This window comes from Sorex fumeus, unplaced genomic scaffold, assembly GCF_029834395.1.
Source record: "Sorex fumeus unplaced genomic scaffold, SorFum_2.1 ptg000199l, whole genome shotgun sequence".
NCBI lineage: Eukaryota > Metazoa > Chordata > Mammalia > Eulipotyphla > Soricidae > Sorex > Sorex fumeus.
Window position 1 is genome coordinate 723,530 of NW_026606256.1, and position 20,673 is coordinate 744,202.

The 20,673-nt window shown below is 57.7% G+C and overlaps 1 protein-coding gene across 1 annotated transcript in view; it reads left to right on the forward strand.

The window, feature by feature from the left end:
* CUX1 (cut like homeobox 1) overlaps positions 1 to 12,536 on the forward strand; it is a 193,605-nt gene extending 181,069 nt beyond the window's left edge. The window contains 5 exon segments of the mRNA XM_056108251.1: positions 3,896 to 4,198; positions 5,248 to 5,436; positions 6,818 to 7,082; positions 11,807 to 12,287; positions 12,289 to 12,536. Coding sequence (XP_055964226.1) covers positions 3,896 to 4,198; positions 5,248 to 5,436; positions 6,818 to 7,082; positions 11,807 to 12,287; positions 12,289 to 12,519 — 1,469 coding nt within the window. The 3' untranslated portion in view covers positions 12,520 to 12,536.
* Positions 12,537 to 20,673: the final 8,137 nt, after the last annotated feature.

Consider the following 20,673-nt stretch of genomic DNA (forward strand, 5'->3'; position numbering starts at 1 on the left):
CCAGACCCACGGAGGGCGGGTGCGCCTCCCCTCCCCCCATCTCAGATTCAGGGAGGTGGGAGGCTGGGTGCCGGGTAACCACTTCCCTTGCTGTTCCCTGCCTGGGCGGAGGGTCAGAGCGCCCATGGGTGGCAGCTAGGTGGCTCAGTGCCTGCTGGACACAGCTGCCCAGCTCACCCTTAGGCTCACCCTGCCCCTCCCCAGGCCCCTGTGCAATGGAGGAGAGAGGCGGGCAGAGGGCTGAGATTTTCAGAGATGAGAAGCCAAGGAAGGCGGGGAGCGCAGGGCCCATCTTCATCCCGGAGTGGTTAGAAGCCGGGAGAGCGCAGGGGTTAGGGTCCCCGTGGGCCCAAGTGGCTGTGAAGAAAATAGACCCCCCAGAGCCAACCTTACAGGCAGGGAGTTCTGTGCCTTGTCTGCACGGCCCTTCTCTCCTCCACACCCAGTTCCCCACCTCCTTCTAGCTTCAAAAGTCTCAGTTTTGCCTCTGGCAATGGTGCCCACAGATCCAGAACCTTCTGGGGTGGCTTTGCAGCCTCCTCCCTGCACCTCACATGTGCACGTGCTCCTCGGCTCCGCACACCCGTTGCCCCTCTGGTGGCCCTTCCTCGCTGCCGTCTTCCCGCCCGTGTCCGTCCTCAGAGTCCCTTGGAATGTCCTGGCTGGCACCGGCCCGCGCCTCCACTAGGGCCATTATGTTCGCCGCGTTGTGGTGCGTGAGCCCCGCCACCAGTTAAATAATGTTTGGGTTCTTGTCAGAATGTCACAGAGTACCCTGTCATTTTGTTTCAGCAACTTGTCCTTTGAGCACACAGCTCGCCTTATGGCATGCCAGCAGTAAAAATGTCACTTACAATAATTACTTTTTGGTGAAAATGCTCACTGACTTCCTACCTTCAAGCTGTTTTTTACCCAGTGGGGAGATAATAAGAAATGACTTTATCCCGACTGCTCAAATGAACACTAAATGGAATTTGGGCTGTTATTACTGCAGATCGAGGGCTGGGTATGGAAATGTAAACAGTGGATGAGCGAGAGAGAGAGAGAGAGAGAGAGAGAGAGCGCGAGAGAGAGAGAGAGAGAGAGAGAGAGATTTGTCCCCGGAAATTTTGTGATGGGAGTGAGTGCATTTGCAATCGGCTTCTATTGAAAACTTAGCAGCAGCTGTTGTTTCCCTGCTGTTTTTGGAAGCTAGTATTTTTTCATCGTCCTTTTATGGTTTCTGAACGCCTCATGTATTTCAGAGGGGCCAGAGCCACCGGCTCTGCTCCCTGTATCTTGCAAACAGCCGCTCCCAGGCACCACCAGGGCCTTGCTGCAGAAAAGCACAAAACCCATCCCTGTGGTGGCTGTCAGGGCTGCACTTGGATTGCAGCCCCGGGGTTTGGATCTGAGTGCCCGGCCCACAGTGTTCTGAGAGCTGCGGGTGCCTCCCGCACTCCAGTAACCACTCATTTCCTTTTTTTTTTTTTTTTTTGCTTTTTGGGTCATACTTGGCAATGCTCAAGGGTTACTCCTGGCTCTGGACTCAGGAATTACTCCTGGCGGTGCTCAGGGGACCCTACGGGATGCTGGGAATTGAACCCGGGTCAGCTGCGTGCAAGCAAATGCCCTACCCGCTGTGCTATCACTCCAGCCCCGTTTCCCTTTCTGACTCTGCTGAAATGGCGAGGCAGCTGGGTGGCATGAGCCCTCCCCTCCCAGGGGGCCAGGAAAGCCCACAGGGGCCCCTGCACTGCTGTGCTCACCCTGCCACACGTGCTCTGGCTTTCCCAGAAAAAGGCTCTGGGAGAATCACTGTCCCAGCCCAGCGTGACTCGTGGGTCTGTGGGGGCCCCCGTGCAGCTTCCTGTCAACTAGACACCACAACACCTTGCATGCATGTGTCTGCCCGTGAATAAATCATGTCCTAAGAAAAATTCTCAGCTTGCAGTGGCCCCTGACATTTTGGACCCAGACTCAGAGGGGAGAGGCAGGCGGGGCCCCCGCTCCCATGGACAGTCACTGCGGGTCCAGCAGGCTTCCAATCTGGGGAGGGGGCGGGATGCTTCTATGTGATGTGGTCAGGAGCACAGAGGGACCCTGGTAACGTGTGGCGAGAGCCTCGGGCGCACCTCAACTGCTTCTTGCCAAAAATATACCTTCTGAGCTCCCAAGAACACCAGAGGGACGCTCTGTTCCGGTACCCAGAGGCCCGGGCCAGCGGCTTCAAGCCTGTCCCTTCCAGGCAGCCGTGAGCATGACCTTGCTGTGGGTTAAAGGACACGGACCGGGGAGGAATCGGTTTATCACGCGGGGAATTCGTGCGGTCCCTGACAGTCTGCAGTGAGCAAGATGGATGAGCTGCCGGATCGGGCCCTCGCATGGTTGAATCAGGGCAAATTTACAGTACAATTCTCTTGCCGCGCCCGATGCCAAAAATAACATTTGCTGGGTTTTATTTCCAGTTGTCTGATGACCTGGAGGTGAGCAGGGAGAAGAAATCCGATTTGTAGGTTCCATATTGCCTTCAAGATTTATACGGACCATTTCTGCCGTTTGCATCTGTCTCTTTTACATCTTTCAGTGGCCAATGGGGGATTCTAACCCGATTTTCCAGGGCGAGGCATGTTTCTGTGTTCGTGCAAGCAGGGCGGGTAGGGCCAGAGGCCGGGCTTGTGAACGGGAGCACAGCTCATTTAGCTGAGATTCTGCTTGTTGGGGGGGGGGGGGTCTCTGGACTCTTCTGGTGCTGGGGACTCCATCTTCCATCCTCCTGGATGTGAATCCTGGGCATGTCCACCCTCTTACGTGCAGTGCGTGTGAGATCCCCCGCCACGGGCCCCGATTAAGCTCAGTGATCTCTCGGGCCCTCCGTGCTATTCCTGGATAGTCGGGAAGTGTTTGGGGGAGCTGTCCTGTGAGAGCAGCTCTGACGCCCTGTGACCACCCGGCCTGTGCCACCTGCCCCCGACACACTGAGCTAGATGTTTGTTTTCCTTTGTTTCCTGCAACCTCTTTAGTTACCCCAGGAGAGACGGTGGTTCTGGGGGGTGCTGCTGATGGGGGGGGGGGCCAGCAGGGATCACCCACTTCAGAATAGGGCCGATGACCCCTGGGGGCTTCTGGAAACCCCTCCATGGGGGTCCTTGCAGGACCCTCCCTGTGACCAGACCCCAGCAGGCCTCAGGGCACCCCCCTGTGGGCTTCATCATGGGGTCAGCCTGGCTTACGATAGTGAGAGCTTCCGGGTCACTTCTGAAGCTGTGGACAGGGCATGCTCAACACAAACTGGCCCTGAAGAGCCCACACAGATCACAGTTAGCGCTGGGTTCCCAGATACCCAGCTCCCCCTGACACCTGCATGGACCCGTCTTCCCACCGGTGAATGTTCACTGCCTTACACAGGAAGTTGTGCTCCGTTCAAGGGCCCGTTCAGGGTCGTTTGTATCTAGAACTGAGCTCACTTGGGAGGGGCCCGTGGGACACTGGTAGGAGAAAGCACCTCCAGGGACAGGCGCCATGTGGGAACAACGGATGTGTGAAACACATGGCTAACAGTATCGCAAGTCCCGGGACCTTGGTGAAAATGGTTTCAATTCTTTAAGAAAAAAAGACCCTTTGTTTTTTTTCAAAGCGGGTGACGCTGCCTGCAGGGCGGAGGAGTTCAGGAGGTGCTCACTCTGTTCACGTAACAGGTCGATTTTCTACAGTGGTGTTTGGGGGCCACACCCAGCTGTGCTCAGGGCTTCCTCCTCCTGGTCTGTGCACAGGCATCACGCCTGGAGATTGGGGTCGGGTCAGCTTCACGAAAGCATGGGGTGTCTGGTTTAGACATGCCTGCTTCCATGCGGGCAGCGCCCCTTGCTCAGAACGGAAGCATCCCTGACGCCCAGCCTTCTGTGGTCTCTTGCAGAAAGCACTCCCAAGACCTCAGCCAGCTGCAGCCCTGCACCCGAGTCGCCCATGAGCTCCAGTGAGTCGGTGAAGAGCCTGACAGAGCTGGTGCAGCAGCCTTGCCCCGCCATCGACACGAGCAAGGATAGCAAAGCCCCCGAGCCCAGCGAGCCGCCCGCCTCCGACTCGCAGCCCGGCACCCCACTGCCTCTCTCGGGCCACTCGGCACTCAGCATCCAGGAACTGGTGGCCGTGTCCCCCGAGCTCGACACCTACGGCATAACCAAGAGGGTCAAGGAGGTGCTGACCGACAACAACCTTGGTAAGTATCCCGCTGGCCACGCACAGGCCCGGCACCCCCAAAAGGACCGTGATGGGTACACACACCTCTGAGAACATCCAGCTGCCCCCAAGGTCTGCAGGCGTCAGGGGCCTGTAAGCCAGTGCTCACCCACCCCCCACAGACTCATGGGGCTCCAACACCAAATGCGCAGGCCACCTCTGTCAGGCCCGGCGTCACCTGGAATTGTCCACACAGCTCTTGTCCCCAAAAATGTTTCTGAAAAGAGTACTCGCTTCCTCCAGGGCCCTGAGCCCTTCTGGGAATTGACACCTTGCATCAGGGGCCAGCGCCATAGCACTTGCCTGGCATGTGGCCAGCCCTGGTTCCATCTCAGGCACCCCATAGGGTCCCCCGAGCCTGCCAGGAGTGATCCCTCAGCACGCATGGGAGCACTGTAGCACTCTCCTCCTGTTGTTCATCGATTTGCTAGAGTACTAGTAACATCTCCATCATGAAACGTGTTGTTACTATCTTTGGCATATCAAATAGCCACGGGGAGCTTGCCAGGTTCTGCTATGCAGGCGGGATACTCTCGGTAGCTTGCCAGGCTCTCTGAGGGGGACGGAAGAATTGAACCCAGGTCAGCCGCGTGCAGGGCAAACGCCCTACCCGCTGTGCTATTGCTCCAGCCCGGCAGGCTTGGTAGCACTGTCCTCCCGTTGTTCATTGATTTGCTCAGGCGGGCACCAGTAACATCTCCATCATGAGACTTGTTGTTACTGTTTTTGGCATATCGAATACACCATGGGGAGCTTGCCAGGCTTTGCCGTGTGGGCAAGATACTCTCGGTAGCTTGCCGGGCTCTCCGAGAGGGGCAGAGGAATCGAACTCAGGTTGGCTGCATGCAAGGCAAATGCCTTACCCACTGTGCTATCGCTCCAGTCCGAGCACGCGTGGTGTAGCCCTAAAACCAAAAATGAAATAAACCTCAATAAAGCTTGCGCTGGCTTTCCAGTCTGGGACTCCCTTTCCCTCTCCCAGGTGCCCGGACCCCAGCGGTGATCTCACTCTTGGTTCTGCTTCCCCAGGTCAGCGTTTGTTCGGGGAGACCATCCTCGGCCTCACGCAGGGCTCCGTCTCCGACCTCCTTGCCCGGCCGAAGCCCTGGCACAAGCTCAGCCTGAAGGGCCGGGAGCCCTTTGTTCGCATGCAGCTGTGGTTGAACGACCCCAACAACGTGGAGAAGCTAATGGACATGAAGAGGATGGAAAAGAAAGGTAACCTCACCCCACACGCACCCAGCGCCCACCGTACCCCCTGGGAACGCGCCGTTTCTCCCCCAAAGTCCTTATGCAGAACAGGGGAGAGGTGACAGCCCATGGAGAGCACCAGGGCTTGGTGTGAGCACCCGTGGAGGCGTGCCCAGGAGCCCCGGGGTGGCAACCTGAGACTTACTAGCCCTTGGGTGGATTGTCCCAGCCACTGGGCACTGGACCTTCGCTCTTCTCTCGGGGACCAAGGCCACCGGCCAGCCAGCACAGCGTACTTGGTGGTCGAGTCTGTCGTGATGCCCGTCATGTCAGCTCAGCACAGAGCTGGTCACACCTGCAGGACAGGAAAGGCGTCAGGACAGCGAGGCCTTCGCTGGGGTCTCCTGGCCTGGACAGAGGCAGAGCCGGTGCCTCTCACCCGGCTCTCCCCAGGGACATGGCCCCACGTCACCTCGGCCAACACTGTCAGTGTCCCTCCTGCCTGTCCCCAGGCATCTTGGAGCCACCTAATTTGCCACCTAATCCCCAGGAACGGATTCCACATCAGGGACGCTTCCTGTCTGCAGGCCCTCTGGGGATCTCGGCAGCTTAGACACCAGGGCCCAGCTCTGCAGGCTTGGGTGTCCCCGGCCGGCCTGGTGGCAGCAGCGGGCGTGGGAAGGGCACACATGCAGGCCTGGAGCTGTGGGCCCAGGGAGCAACTCCGCCACCCTTCCTCGGCCCGTCTGTGGGCTAGCCTGCTGGCCTAGCAGGGCCCCCCACTACACAGCCGCCTGGCTCCCCAGCAGTGCAGTCTGTCCAGAGCCCTGGAGCCGCAACCACATCCCCCAGAGCATAAGTCACTACATTATGGCAAACTCCAGAATGGAGATGGAGTTCGCTTCTCTCCGCCCACAACAGCCCTGCCCAGCCCCTCCTGTCCGCTCCTTTGGCAATTTTCCTGCGTCAGCAGGTACCAGGACCCTGAGCGCGGTCTCCCTGGAGAATGGGGGTCTTGCCCCAGGGTAGGGGGTGCTGACCAGCTGCACCAAGCATTCCTTGCTGCTTATGTTTCCAGGGCTGCCCCACCTGCCCCCTGAGCCAGCTCTCTCCATGCCTGCCCCATGGTACCCTCGGTGGAATCCGCAGGGCTCATCACTCAGAACCCTTCGGTGCCCCTCCCTAAACTACTAGTGTGCAGGGCAGCCAGGACCTCGGTGCACACTAGAGCAGGTTCTGCTGGCACATGGGCTTCTAGAACGTTCTCATCCAAGTGCTCAGAGAAGAGCCCTTGGAAGAGTGAGGCGGCCGCCGCCTGCAGCTGTTGCCACCAGTGTGAACACCAGGACCCGCGGGGCTGGGGGACCCCTCGTGGCGTCACCTCAGTCCGTGTCTTCTCCTTCCACAGCTTACATGAAGCGGCGGCACAGCTCGGTGAGTGACAGCCAGCCCTGCGAGCCCCCCGCTGTGGGCATCGACTACAGCCAGGGGGCCAGCCCCCAGCCCCAGCACCAGCTGAAGAAGCCGCGCGTGGTGCTGGCTCCAGAGGAGAAGGAAGCCCTGAAGCGGGCCTACCAGCAGAAGCCATACCCGTCCCCCAAAACCATCGAGGAGCTCGCCACACAGCTGAACCTGAAAACCAGCACCGTCATCAACTGGTTCCACAACTACAGGTGCGCCCCGTGCCCGCCGCCTCTGCCCCACCCAGGTCCTGGTGACCCCAGAACTGACGAGGGTAGAGGCACCCACGCTGCCCTGGGCATCAGTCCCCCCACTTGGCACAGCAGCATGTAGGCAGCAGGGTTCTGCTCTGGGATCCTTGGTGCGCGCGCCAGGCTCTCTCCCAGCTCCCCAAAACGTTTTGTGATCAAGAAAGTAGGAACGTCCCCAAGTGAGTGAAGATTTCCCGAGTGCCTGCTTCGGGGGGGGTCTGTGTGTGTTTTGGGCCACATCCAGCAGTGCTAGGGCCTACTACTCTTGGCTTTTCACTCAGGGATTGCTCCTGGTGGTGCTTGGGGGACCATCTGGGCTGCCGGGGATCAAACCCATGTCAGCTCCGTGCAAGACATACACCCAACCCACTGTACTATCACTCCGTGGCCCTGGAGCTCCAGGTCTTAACCTGCCCGGGGCTCAAAGCTAACACTGCCATCAGGGATATAGGTGCTCTACTGTTGGCAGAGGGGCTGAACCCTCATCCCCCTATCTGAAGGTCCCTGGCAGCTCAGGGATGTTTGGCCACGGCTGGAAGCAGCACTCCACTGCTGAGAATTTCCAGGTTCAGAGAAATAGTACAGTGGGGAGGGCACTTGCCTTGTGCACGGCCAACCCGAGCTCCACCCTGGGAAACCCAGATGGTTCTCTGAGCCCTGCCAGAGTGATCTGAGTATAGTCCAGAGTAAGCCCTAAGTACCTCTGGGTGTTGCTCAAAAACAAGACAAAAAAATATTTGGAAGGTAATTTCCAGGGCCAGAGTGACAGTACTGCCAGAAGGGCACCTGCCTTGCACACAGCTGCCTCAGGTTCAATCCCTGGCATTCCATATGGCTCCCCAAGCCTGCCAAGGGAGATCCCTGAGTGCAGAGCCAGGAATAAGTCCTGAGCACCACTGGGCCTGATGGAAATTTCCACACATTTAACATTTTTGAACAGCCATCTGGGTCAATAGTTCTCTCTAGTTCTCTCTAGACCCCCACTTCTTAATGGGCTGGGTGTCCTGGCCGTGCCCAGGGTGCAGGCTCACCTGTGGAACTAGGGGAAGGGGACTCGTCCCCAAATCAGCAGCCCTCATCTCATGGGGGTGCTCTGCCAGGGTTTCTAAAAGGGTCGCCAGACCTCCCAAATGGTGAACAAATGGGGAAATTGTCAGTACCTTGGGAGCCAGAGTACCCCTTCACTGCAGAAAGGGACTAGGGCGTGGGTGCCGTGAGCACTAAGGACGGACAGGGGACCAGCACATCCGGCCCCTCCACAGAGATAAAGCCTTGAGGGTGGGGAGCAGCAAGATGAGCCTGGGCCTCCCCCAGCCTGGATTCTGTGACCCCGCGCTCGCTTTCTAGATGCAGAGATGCACCAGAAGCTTCCAAGTCTTTTGCAAGCTCATTTAATCCAAGTTTGGTGGTAGCCCTGGCAGGGGTTATACAAAGGTCACTGCGATTCTGGGCAGAGCTGCCCCTCCTTACCAGGCCGTTTCAACAGGCCCTGTCGGGGCGCCTTTCTCCCAGACCCCAGGGACTCCCCGGCTTCCCGGCCAGTCTACTGGTCTGGCAATGCTGTGCACTCAGCATAAGTCATTGCATCCCTCCACCCAGTGCTGGAATAAGGAGAGGAGAGAACCAACAGGATCAGAACACATGGTCTGGCCTGGGCCCAGGCCTGGGTGACGGGACAACGTGGAGGCATTTGCCTTGCATGTGGCCAACTCAGGTTCGGTACCCGCATCCATCAGATCCTCCAAGCACTGCCAGGAGTGATCTGAGTGCAGAGCCAAGAGTATTAACCCTGAGCATCAACAGGTATGGCCCCCAAAAGAGCAAAAATAAATATACTGCCCGCATGGCAAAGCCTGGCAAGCTCCCCATGACTTATTCGATATGCCAAACATAGTAACAAGAAGTCTCACAATGGAGATGTTACTGGTGCCCACTCAAGCAAATCAACAAACAACAGGAGGGGGGCTGGAGCAACAGCCCAGCGGGTAGGGCATTTGCCTTGCATGCGGCCGACCTGGGTTCAATTCCCAGCACCCCATATGGTCCCCCCAAGCACCGACAGAAGTGATTCCTGAGTGCAGAGGCAGGAGTAACCCCTGAGCATCAGCTGGGTGTGACCCAAAAAGCAAAAAAAAAAAAAAAAAAAGACAAACAACAGGAGTATAGTGTTATAGTGCTACACATTTTATTGCTCAGGAATGTGCTCAGTGACAAAGTACATGTCAGCGGTGTGAGATCTGGGATCTAGTCCCCAGTACTGCTGATGGAAATCAAAAAGGATCCAATAAAGCAACAAAACAAGCTGGGCTGAGAGACTAGGAGAGATCCAAAGACAGTTAGAGAAAAATACCCTGCAAGACAGAAGACAGTGGGGAGGGCATTTGCCTTGCACACAGCTGACCCAGGCACCCGATACAGCCCCTCAAGGCTGCCAGGAGTGATCCCTGAGCATCCCAGAGCCAGGAGCAAGAGAACTACTGAAGTGCCCTTCCCTACCTCCCCTGCCCCTTTCCCCTCCCCCGACTCCCCCCCCCCCCACCATCACCAACCACCAGCCAAAAGAAAAAATGAAAAAAATTTTTAGAAAATAAAAGGAATACCCTGCAGGCCAAGCAGGCAGAGTTTTAAAAGACACAAACTCTGGAGGAATTTTCCAAGGTCCAAAGTCCGTGGGATGAGGTGGCTGAGGACAGGCCTGAAGCCCACAGAACCTCTGCCAGGGCCGAGGCTCCCCAGGGTAGAGCCAGCAGCTGCCAACGGCACTTCTGTGGCCCCTCAGGCTTGCACTGTCCCGTGAATGCTGAGGACCCCCAGAGCTGGTGCCCCCAGAGCAGCAGCGGGGCAGGTCCTGAACCGGAAGTCAGTACCTTACACATTTAGCACCTTTTGGTGCTTGGAAGGTATTTATTTCTCCCCTTCCCCACCAGAACCCTCAGGAAGTAACTCCTGGGACCCACTCATGCCCCCACCCAAAAAGTAAAGCTTCCCCTCTTAAGACAGTCAGGGGGCTGGAGCAATAGCCCAGCAGGTAGGGCGTTTGCCTTGCACATGGCCAACCTGGGTTGATTCCCAGTATCCCATATGGTCCCCCGAGCACCACCAGGAGTAACCCCTGAGCATCTCTGGGTGTGATCCAAAAAGCAAAAAAAAAAAAGACAGGTGTACGGGCAGCCAGCACAACACAAGTCCCAGATGTACCCACAGAAGCTCCATGAACCCTAAAATCCATGGCAGTATGTGAGCCTTGGGCCAGGGCCCTTTGGACAGGAAGGAGAAGGTTCCGTGTGCTAGAGACAGATCCTGGCCAAGGAGGCTGTTGTCTCTGCATCCTGGGACGTCCATGTGCCAGCTCCCCACCTGAGCCACCTGGGTGTGTTTCCTTCGATCCCGCATCCCCAGAGAAAGGCCCTCCATGACAGCATGGCAGCCTGAGTTCCAGGTGGCGGGCTCCGCCAAGGGTGGGTGGTCCGCAGGCCCAGCCCAGCCCAGTGGGAGGTTCTGCCCCGTGGACAGCCGTCTGGTCCATGTCAGGCTCCATTGGCCCTTTGAGAGCAGGGCATCCATGATGTCAGGGCCTCTGGCCTGGTGCTGTGAGCACGGCGGGGATGGGAGATGCTCCAGAGCAAATGAGGGTGGACAGGGCTCCCGGGGAGCAGGCCAGAGCCCTCCTCAGCACCGGCCCCCACACCCAGACACAGTGGCCTCTGCCCTCCCTGTGCTGCTGTAGCAGATTCGGAATTAGTCCACCTTGATCAAAAGCCACCCTTTGAGGCTGGGGAGGTAGTGGGGGTGGGGGGAGGCACCCGAGTTTGACTGCCCCTCTATGACAGTAGCCAGCTCCTCCATGTGACCCTCATGGCCAGCACACCGCTGGGTCCAAGCACTGAACCATTCGACCATCCTAGGTCCCCCCACTCGGCATTACCTGGGAGCCCCACTTCCCCACACATTTGCCATTCTCTGCTCTTTCCCAGGGAAGGAACTGGTTGTAAAGAAATCAGGGGTTGATGGGGCCGCAGCAATAGCACAGCGGGTAGGGTGTTTGCCTTGCACGCGGCCGACCCGGGTTCAATTCCCAGCACCCCATATGGTCCCCTGAGCACCGCCAGGAGTAATTCCGGAGTGCATGAGCCAGGAGTAACCCCTGTGCATCACCCAAAAAGAAAATAAAAAGAAATTAGGGGCTGATCCCCAGCACCACACTGGGGGCAACCCAAATTGTTTTTAAATAGTGTAAGGGGACCAGAGCTATACAGCGCAGCGGGGAGGGCGCTTGCCTTGCACGTGACCAACCTTGGATTTGATCCTCGCCAACGAGGCCGTTGAGCCCTACCAGGAGCGTTCCCTGAGCACCTCCAGGTGTGGCCAAAAAGGCCATAAAATAAAACGGAATATAGGGCCAGAGCAACAGTACAGCGGGCAGGGCGTTCGCCTTGCATGCGGCCGACTGGGGGTTCGATCCCTGGCATCCCGTATGGTCCCCTGCGCATCGCCGGGTGTGCCCCAAAAAGCCAGAACTAAAAGGAATATGGTTTTTTTCTTTAACAAGAAAAACGGAGGCGGACCCGTCTTTGCCTTGGTGTCCTTGGGCGTCCCTCCCGAGGAGCGGGCGGCGCGTGGTCGGGACCCCCTTAGGGGCGCCGCCCCTCACCGCTCGCCCCCCCCACCCCCTCGTGTCCCCGCAGGTCTCGGATCCGCAGAGAACTGTTCATCGAGGAGATTCAGGCCGGGAGCCAGGGCCAGGCCGGGGCCAGCGACTCGCCGTCGGCCCGCAGCGGCCGCGCGGCGCCCAGCTCCGAGGGCGACAGCTGCGACGGCGTGGAGGCCGCCGAGGGCCCGGGCGCCGCGGACACCGACGAGGGCCCCGCGGCCGCCGCCAAGTCTCAGGGAGGATCGGCCGAGGCGGCCGCAGGCCCGGAGGAGCAGCAGCGGGACGAGGCCGCTGCGGCGGCGACGGCGGCCAAGGCCGAGCCGCCGCCCGCCGCGGGGACCCCGGGGCCGGCGGGGCCCGACGCGGCCGAAGAGGAGCCGGCGCCCCGCGCCCCGCCGCCGCCGCCGCCCCCCGCCGACGGCCCCGCAGACCGGCCCGTGCCAAGCCCCGCGGGCGCCGCCGCCAACGCCGCCGCCGCCGCCGCCGGGGAGGACGCCGCTACCTCAGCCCCCGCCCCCGCCCCCCGCCGCCGCGCCCGCGGCTCGCGGCGCCGCGTTGCCAAGCACCAGCGCGCCCGCCCGCCGGCCCAGCTCGCTGCAGAGCCTCTTCGGCCTCCCCGAGGCGGCGGGCGCCCGGGACTCGCGGGACAACCCCCTGCGCAAGAAGAAGGCCGCCAACTTGAACAGCATAATCCACCGCCTGGAGAAGGCCGCCAGCCGCGAGGAGCCCATCGAATGGGAGTTCTGAGGGGCGAGTCGCGCCGCGCGCCGCGCCGTCGCCGCCGCCGCCGCCGCCGTCGGGCCGCGCCGTCGGGGGCGAGACGAGACGCGCCGCGCATGCGCACGCGCACGCGCACGCGCGTCGGGCCGAGTCTGGCCAAGCCGGGCGGGCCGAGGGCGGGCGCCGCGGGCGCCGGGACGTCGCGCACTTAACCGCCCTGCGGGCCACAGGGCAAAATCGCCATAGGCCAAGGTGCATATAGAAAACAAAGGAGCATTAAGCCCAATCTCTGTCGTGTTTTCAAGGAAGAAAACGGAAATGTGTAGTCGAGCTTTTTTGTACCCTGAAGTGTTTTTTTTATTGCCCTAAGTGATTTCCACAGGTTCTGGAATAACTCTTACAGCTTTGCCTTGTGCCCTCCTCTTTCGTGTGGGCTTTAAAAAAAAAAAAAGAAAAAAAGGAAAAAAAAAGAAAAGAAAAAGAAATCAAACCCACATATTAAAAGGGGGCTTTTTATCTGCCATCTAATGGCTTCAGAGCGATAATACACTATTATCTTCTTAAACCAGGAAAAAAAAGGGGGGGCGGGGGGATTTTTTCAGAAAAATTAAAAGTTTTTGTAGCTCTTCAGTTGCCACTAAGAGATTGCATAGTCACACCGACTCTAAACACACTAGTTTGGATTCCTAAATATTTTCAAGTAAAGAATCTTCTCGTTTGAAACTTTGAATGAAAATAAAACACATTTACTCCACCTATTTTTTAAACAAAAAAAAAAAAGCAGCAGCAAAGTCGCATCAGGAAACTCTGGTTTTGTGGTAGCTGACGTAGTGTTTTCTTGTCCTTGAACTAGAACCCTGACATGTATACATTGATCCATAGCTTTAACTGGCTCGGGGTTTTTGCCCAAGAGTCTGTTTAATACACTCCATTCTAGGCCAAATCAGGACAAAAAAAAAAAAAAAGAAGAAAGAAAGAAAAGAAAAAAGATCCGAATCTAGGTATTTTTTAATCTGCTTTTTAACCTCTAACCGCAGAGCACGCTAATCAGACCTCATATCTCGGAGGTTTAGGAGACAAGTTCGAACTGTAGCACGTTCCCGTTCCTTCGTTTCCCCTTCCCCGCGTCTTCGTCCGTCCACGCGTCTGCACCCGCGCGCGAGCACTCAAAGAGGAGGGAGAGGGGGAAGCCGGGTGGGGGCGGGCACTTCCCGGGCCCGGGGCGCGGCCCGGAAGGCACCAGCCGTCACTCCGCGCTTCCGGGCGCCCGATGGACTGAGCCCCACCAGGGACGCCCCTCCCTGGGCCCCCGGCAGGGCTCTGGCGCGCAGTCGACCCCCTCAAGTCCCCCCACAAGCACTGATGTCTGTTGCGCGCCCGCGGCGGGAAGCTTGGCACTCGGGTTCCGCTCCCACCCCTCGGGGGGGGCCCCACCTCTCCCCCACCCCCCACCCCCCAGAATGCTGATGCTCTTCACTTCCAGACCAGAACCCCCAGCCCACCTTTTCTTTTGCGCCTCTCGGAACCATCCTTTCATGCACAGTTTAGGGCAGTCTGAGTACAAATCAAGAGTCTAACTTGTCTCTGATTCCTCCTGTTGTCTATGTGTATATGCGTGGGAATAGAGGTGGGTGTGAGTGTGCGTGCGTGCGTGTGTGCAATTTTATACGTCTGTGTATTTTCTTAAGTACCTGGGCACACATGGAGTGCATTACTGCCACCTTTTTTCAATAAGCTGTTGTATCAGTTATGGCTTCTACAAGTTTGCTAATTTAGACTCCTTTATTGCCATATCTTTAAACTAACAATAGATGATTTCGGTATATATATATTTTTTTTTGCTTATTTATAGGTGCTGTATTTTATTATCTGATTGTTAGGAAGGGATGAAAGGGGCAAATATTCTTTAGCGGGATAGACTGCCGGCAGTATTGGGGTATAATTTACAAGATGTAGTTGTCCTACTGTATATTACTGATTGAGAACTTTTTTGACCGAATTGTGTATCATTGAAACCTTTACCTTAGGTCAACATCTTTGGATGACATTTTAATGGTGCATTCATTATTTCTTAAGTTGAATTAATATTACCTTTTTTGGGGGGTGGGGGTGGGGGGGAGTTATCATTTTAAAGATATGCCCCGCTCTCCGCCCTCGGTGTGTTTGTACTAATTAACTTGTAGGACTTTGACTGTAAGAGGTGAAGCCGCATTTCTTGCATGATGTTTTAGGAATTACGTTTCCCATTTACCGGCTTCCAGCCTGCGACTGCAGCACTTAGCTCAAGTCTTCACAAATTTAAAGAGTCACGACACTAAAGACAATGCCTTTTCCTGAGCATGAAGTTTCTAGAAGGCTCTCGGAGGCGGGCGGGCAGGCAGTTCATCCTAACGTCGGTGGCGCCCTCCCTGGCTCGGTCGTCGCTTGGTGACAGGGGGGATCCCGTCAGAGGCGTCGAGGGGCGTGGGGGAGGAGGTGGCACTCCCCGACTGTGCCGTGCCGCGTGCATGACTAGTGTCTGTTCTCTCCGTGCGACCCCCCCCAAGGGACGAGGGACTGTCGTCGTGGCGCCTGTGAAGCCTCTCCAAAGCGCACAACTTTCCCCGGAATGAAAGGCAGGGCAGGGCAGGGCAGGGCGTGCCAGCAGGAAGTGGCAGGGTGGCATATTCCATGCGAAGGCCTGACTGTTGCGAAGGTGTTGACATCTGAGGAAACCGCAAAAGGAGAACTTTGTCCATCCTGATGGGCAAGTAGCCACAGCCTAGGGCAGCCACCGTGACTCTTCCGAGCAGTTTAGCCATTTTTTGTTGGGGGGCGGGGCTTGTTGACGAGGTTGTAGTTGATTTCCATTGTCTTTTTTTTTTTTTTGCCAGACTTATATCTGGCCGCTCGATACAATCAGTTGGTTCCATTTTGCTTGCAGTTCTGTGTATTTTTTTACCCCCTCTATTTATTATTTTTTTTCTTCCAGTTGAGATCCCAGCCCTCTGTTCTTTATGTGTTCAGCCGTCACTGTAATATTTCCAAGCGCTGCCATGAAATGACAGAACCCCGTGGGGGGGACTGGGCCCCTCAGCCGAAGTCTAAGGGTTGATCTTTCATCGTGATAAGCAATATTCAAGTGCCTTGACCAGCGTCCTCGCCCCCACAGCTGGCTGGCGTCCCAAGCCGCCCCCACCGGCAGCCGACCTCCTCCTCTTCCCGCTCCATCGGTTTCAAAAGCTGATTTGTACCTCTCCCCTGGGGAAAACGGTTCTGTATAAAACACTAACACTTAATTACAAGCTCTATTATACCATTTTAAACGGCTTCTTTTGGTTAATTGGAGGCAGTGTTCATAACGGTTTCTGCCATTCCTTAGCTGGCTAAGTGGAGGCTCGGCCTGACCGGGCCCACTCAGCCCTGACCCCGGGGTTCTGCCCATGTTCTCTGGCGCTGTGTGAGGTTGGGCAGTGGCGTGTGGCCCCAGCCACAGCCTTTTTCGAGCATCTCCATCCTCAGTTCCTGGCCGCACTCCGATGGCCACACCCTTGCTTGCGTTCCTCGCGGTCATTCTTTGGGGCAGGGCCAGCCACCTGTCAGGTGCAGGGCTGAGACTGAGCCCAGGGGTGGTGGCTGTCCATGGGCCGCCGGCTGCCAAAGCACAAACCTCCCTGCCCCGCCTCTTCCCCTGGGCCCTGACCCCGGTGCCAACCACCCTGTTCGTGGGGGACATCCAGGTCTAGGGTGAAGTACGTCCTGCTGGCCCCGGCAGCTCAGATAGCAACTTGGCAAGTGGTGGGGGACGGGGCCCTGCGCCCACAGTCACCACAGTTGTGCCCAGGGCTGAGAAACAAGCATCTGCGGACAGGCCTCGCGGCCCCTTGGTGGCTGAAGTCGGGCTTCTCTGCTCTTCTGAGTCCTTGTCCCCTTGGGGGAAGGGGGGCGTGGCCGGTGTCTGTGGCTGGTGGCAGGGCGGGGGATCTGTCTGCAGGTGCCCCTGGGGCTGGTGTTGTGAAGACTGTGAGCGGCCACCACACCGCGGCCTCTGCCTGGGACAGGGCGGTGACCTCATTGTGACCTGACTCTCCCCTTCCTCCTCTCTTGTCCTCGCTGACCCCTTCTACCTCACTGCGGGGAGAAAGGGCGACGGGGCTGGCGGTTTCTCTCACTCCCAGCTGTCCCCCAGGGAGCATGTTCTTCGCAGATGGGGGTGAGGCGGGCAAGGGGGGGCCCTGCCTCCTCCCCGCTCCCCGCTCAGCTCTTCTGGCCTTTTGCAGCCGTTTTCTTCCGGGTCCCAGGAGGCCCCCGACTGGCCAGAGCAGGGATGAAGGTCACCCTCTTCCCCTCCGGCGCCCAGAGGGTAGGGTTAGGTCTCCTCTGGCAGCATCCCTGGCATCAGGGCAGCGTAGCCCACTCCAGCCCATACCCGGCCCGGCCCGCCAGCACTCAGCCCAGGAAAACATCTTTGCTTCTTCCCAGTCCCAAACACAGCCAGCTTCAGGGCCCGCTGCATGGACACAGATCCAGGCCATTCGCTTCGGTGGCCCAATAGGACCGGGTTGCCCGAGGCAGCATCTGCGTACCTGGGCACTTAGGAAGAGCCCCAGTTAGCTGAGCTGCACTCTTAAGTGACCCGTGTCACACACTCCATCTCCTGAGACCGAGAGGCCCTGTGAGAGCGTTTCCGTGGCCTCTGCCTTCCTGGGAGACGAAGAAAGTGCGCCTGTGAGCCCTCGGCCCCAGTGAAGACCCCAACTGAGTGCCCAGCCCTGGCCCCGGCCCCCCCACCCCGCCCACCCCATCACTCCACTCCCCCCAAAGATGCGTCCACCCTGACGAGGCGGCAGCGCCCTTTCATTTCTGGCTGAAGTGACATTTAGCTTTAACGAGACATTTCCAAAGCGCCTCGTCTCCTCCAGAATGCTAACTTTTGAAAAGTTGGGCATGACGGGCGAAGAATCCGGAAAAGGCCAGTGAGAAAAAGGCTTGCGGTGTGGCTATGCCCGCGTCCTCCCCCCCTCCACCTCGCCCCCCCCCCCAGCCCCGCTACCCTCCCCCCAGTGGCTCTTCCCGCCAGTAACTGTAGGGATTGTCTGTGTTCCCGTCATTTCTGTAGTCTAGGCTTTAATTTCTACCACAAAATCCGCTCTATGCTATGTATCCAGCTTTCTGTGAGCAGAAAGGAAAGGTGCCTTAACCCCGGCGTCAGACACGGCCCCACGGAACAGACCCAGAAGCACAGTGTACAGACCGCGGACGGGGGTGCCCGGCGGGGCGCGCGGCCGGGGCTGCTTCCGCGCTCACGATCCCCTCCCCCTCCTCCCCCCCTCCTCCTCCTCCTCCTCTTCCTCTTCCTCCTCTCCACCTTCCTCTCTCTCTCGTTCCTTTGGCTTTTTTTTTTATGTTTTATTTTTTTGGTAGTTTGCTTTAAACAGAAAGCACTTAAATAGAAGCTCTGTGCAATAGAAATGCTTTTTTTCTTCGTTGTTAAGAGATAATGTATTACACCAAATGAACTCAAAGTAAGCTTTAGACCAGGACGATTCAGGTTGGGGGTGGGTACGTTCACTGTAGCTCCGTGTGTTCATGAACCGAAGGGAAACCGGCCTCCCCAGCCCCCCCCCCCGCACCCCCTAGCCTCAGCCTGCCTCCTTCTCACACTCCTGGTGCGCAGGGTCAGGGTGGGGGTGGGGGGCCCCTGCGGGGACCACGGCCTCCTCCGGGGTGGAGGGGTCGGGCAGGGGTATCGCGGCTCAGCCGCCAGAGCCTCCAGAGCGAGCCCCCAGCCCCCAACCCAGCACTTAGCCTGTTCTCACATAAACGGACTGTGAGCTGCCCTGCATGGGGATGAGTATCCGAGGGTGTTTGGGGGGTGGGGGGAGATGTCTGTCCTCTATTTATTATTAGGTGAATCATTTAAGTTCTTATCAGGAGCGTGTTGTTTTGTGTTGTTGTGGGTGTTATATATGCTTTTTTTTTTTTTTTGCTATCACTCCACTTGTTCCCCCCAACCTTGCCCACAAAGAACCGAAGGCCCTGGAGATGTCTGGGGGCACTGAGAGGGCTCCTGCACCCATCAGATTCTGGGCGCTCCCCCCCCTCCCAAACTGGCCACTGCCCAGACCCATGCTCTCGCCCTGTCTGACCTGCCCCGTGAAAGTCGAACAAAACCCTCCAGCCGACAGGCCTCCTAGCGCCTCCGGTGGCCCGCTAAGACTTCCGGTTTCTGGAATTTTGGGGGCGCCTCCATCCAGGGAGGCCTGGCCACCCCTTGCCCCGTCCAGCGCAGTCACCTCCCGCGGGGCCTGCGTAACTCTTGGAGCTTCTGTTGGCTTTGGAGTTCCCATGAAGCTGCTCCCAGCATCCTACAGAGCAATAGGGCCTTGGTCTAGCGAGAGCTTGAGGGCCCAGCAGGGACCCCCCCCCAGGTCCCCGTTTCCATGTGTGCTGAGGTGTGATGGTGGGACGTGAGGTGTGAAGCTCAGCTGACAAGATAACCAGTGACAGAAGGGGCTGTGGGCCCAGGGAGAGAGGGGGCAGTGGATGCAGTCAGCTGCCTCGTGGCCCCAGAGCCCCAGGGAGTTGCCATGTGCCACGGCCTTGCCCACTGAAATGGGGTGGGGGGGCCCAGTTCTGTTCTTGTCTGAAGCAGGCCCTCGGGTCTCCTGGCTGCTCTAGCCCGCACCAGGGGGCTCACTTTTCTCAAATTGGTCTATGCATCTCTCTCTCTCTCTCTCTCTCTCTCTCTCTCTCCCTGTCTCATCTCTCTCTCCCTCTCTCTCTTGCTCTCTTCTCTCTCTCTCTCTCTCTCTCTCTCTCTCTCTCTCTCTCTCTCTCCATTTTCCACCTCTTTCCTTGAGAAATACGGGCATCTCATGCCCCACCCCCGAAGACCCCTCAAAAACAAAAAAAAATGCTGTGCATTTTGGACACATGAGGTCTTATCCCAGTCTCTGAAAGCATGAAACTAGCTTGGAGGCGTGGCCCAGGAGGCGGGGGGTGGGGGGGCTGGGGGTCCCCGCCGTCGCCCCGCCGCAGAGCGGGCCCTGCTCTTCGGTTTGTGCAATAACTACTTGCGTGATGGGGCGCAGGCTCCCAGCAGACTACTAACAGCGCGGGGCGGCCGGGGCTCCGGGGACTCTCGAGACGCTCAGCCCGCCCCGTCGAGCGTGGTGTCTTACATTTTAGCAGTATTTTATATTTTCTGTAACGCACTCAGTCTTTAGACGTTCTTAGAGCTCGTTGGTTAATACAATCACAGCCTTTTGGTTTTGTTTTGTTTCGTTTTTTTTTTTTTTCCTTTTTGATCCTCACACGAGACCCGATTGACCAAAAACACACACACACACAGAAAAAAAAAAAACAAAAAACCAGGAAAAAATGGGGGGGAAACAAAAACCCACCAAAAAAAAAAAAGGGCGTCTTTTTTTTTTTTTTTTTGTACAAATAGCTTTCGAGAAGCCTCTGTAGTGTCGCTGTGACCCCCATCTCCAGACACATTTTCTTTCTGGCTGTTTGTTTCCGACGTTTCAGAGTCAGAAGCTGAGGGGGCTGGCGAGGGGGTGGGGAGGCCCCGCCGGCCACGGTTCTCGCGTCTTCGTTAACCATTTGCTGTTTGTTCCAGCACTGTACCACGGTCCCTATATGATATGGAGAAGCAATATCACTGTATGGAACTCACACCATGTATTATTATTATTCACTAGCACCCTAGGTGTGATCATTGAAGTAAATATCTTTTATACAAACACAAGCTCGTGTGGGTCGTCTTCATTTAAAGTGCTGGAGCCCGGGAAGGCAATGCCGAACGTTCCGCGCCCTGCCAGGCCGAGTCACCTCCCTCGAGGGACCCCAGAAGGGAACGATGGCTCTGGGTAGGAGGACCCCCGCTGCAGGCGCTCCATTCCCCAGCTCCCGGCCTGGCAGAGGTGCAGTGTGTCTTGTCTCGTGTGTTCCGGAGCCCGCCGTGTGCCTCGCGGGCTGGCGACCACAGGGTCCCCCCCCTCCCCGACCCCACCGGAGAGGACTGCCGCTGGGGCCCATGTGACTGGTTGGGATGGTCCCTGTGTGTTTCCAATCTGCACATGAGGTCCCGCTGGAATCCCGAGGGTCCCCAGGCCAGGGTGGGCTCCAGCCCCCTCCGCTGGGAGAGCCCAGGTTTGGCGTCTCCCCCTCAACCACTGCTGCCCGTGGTCCTGT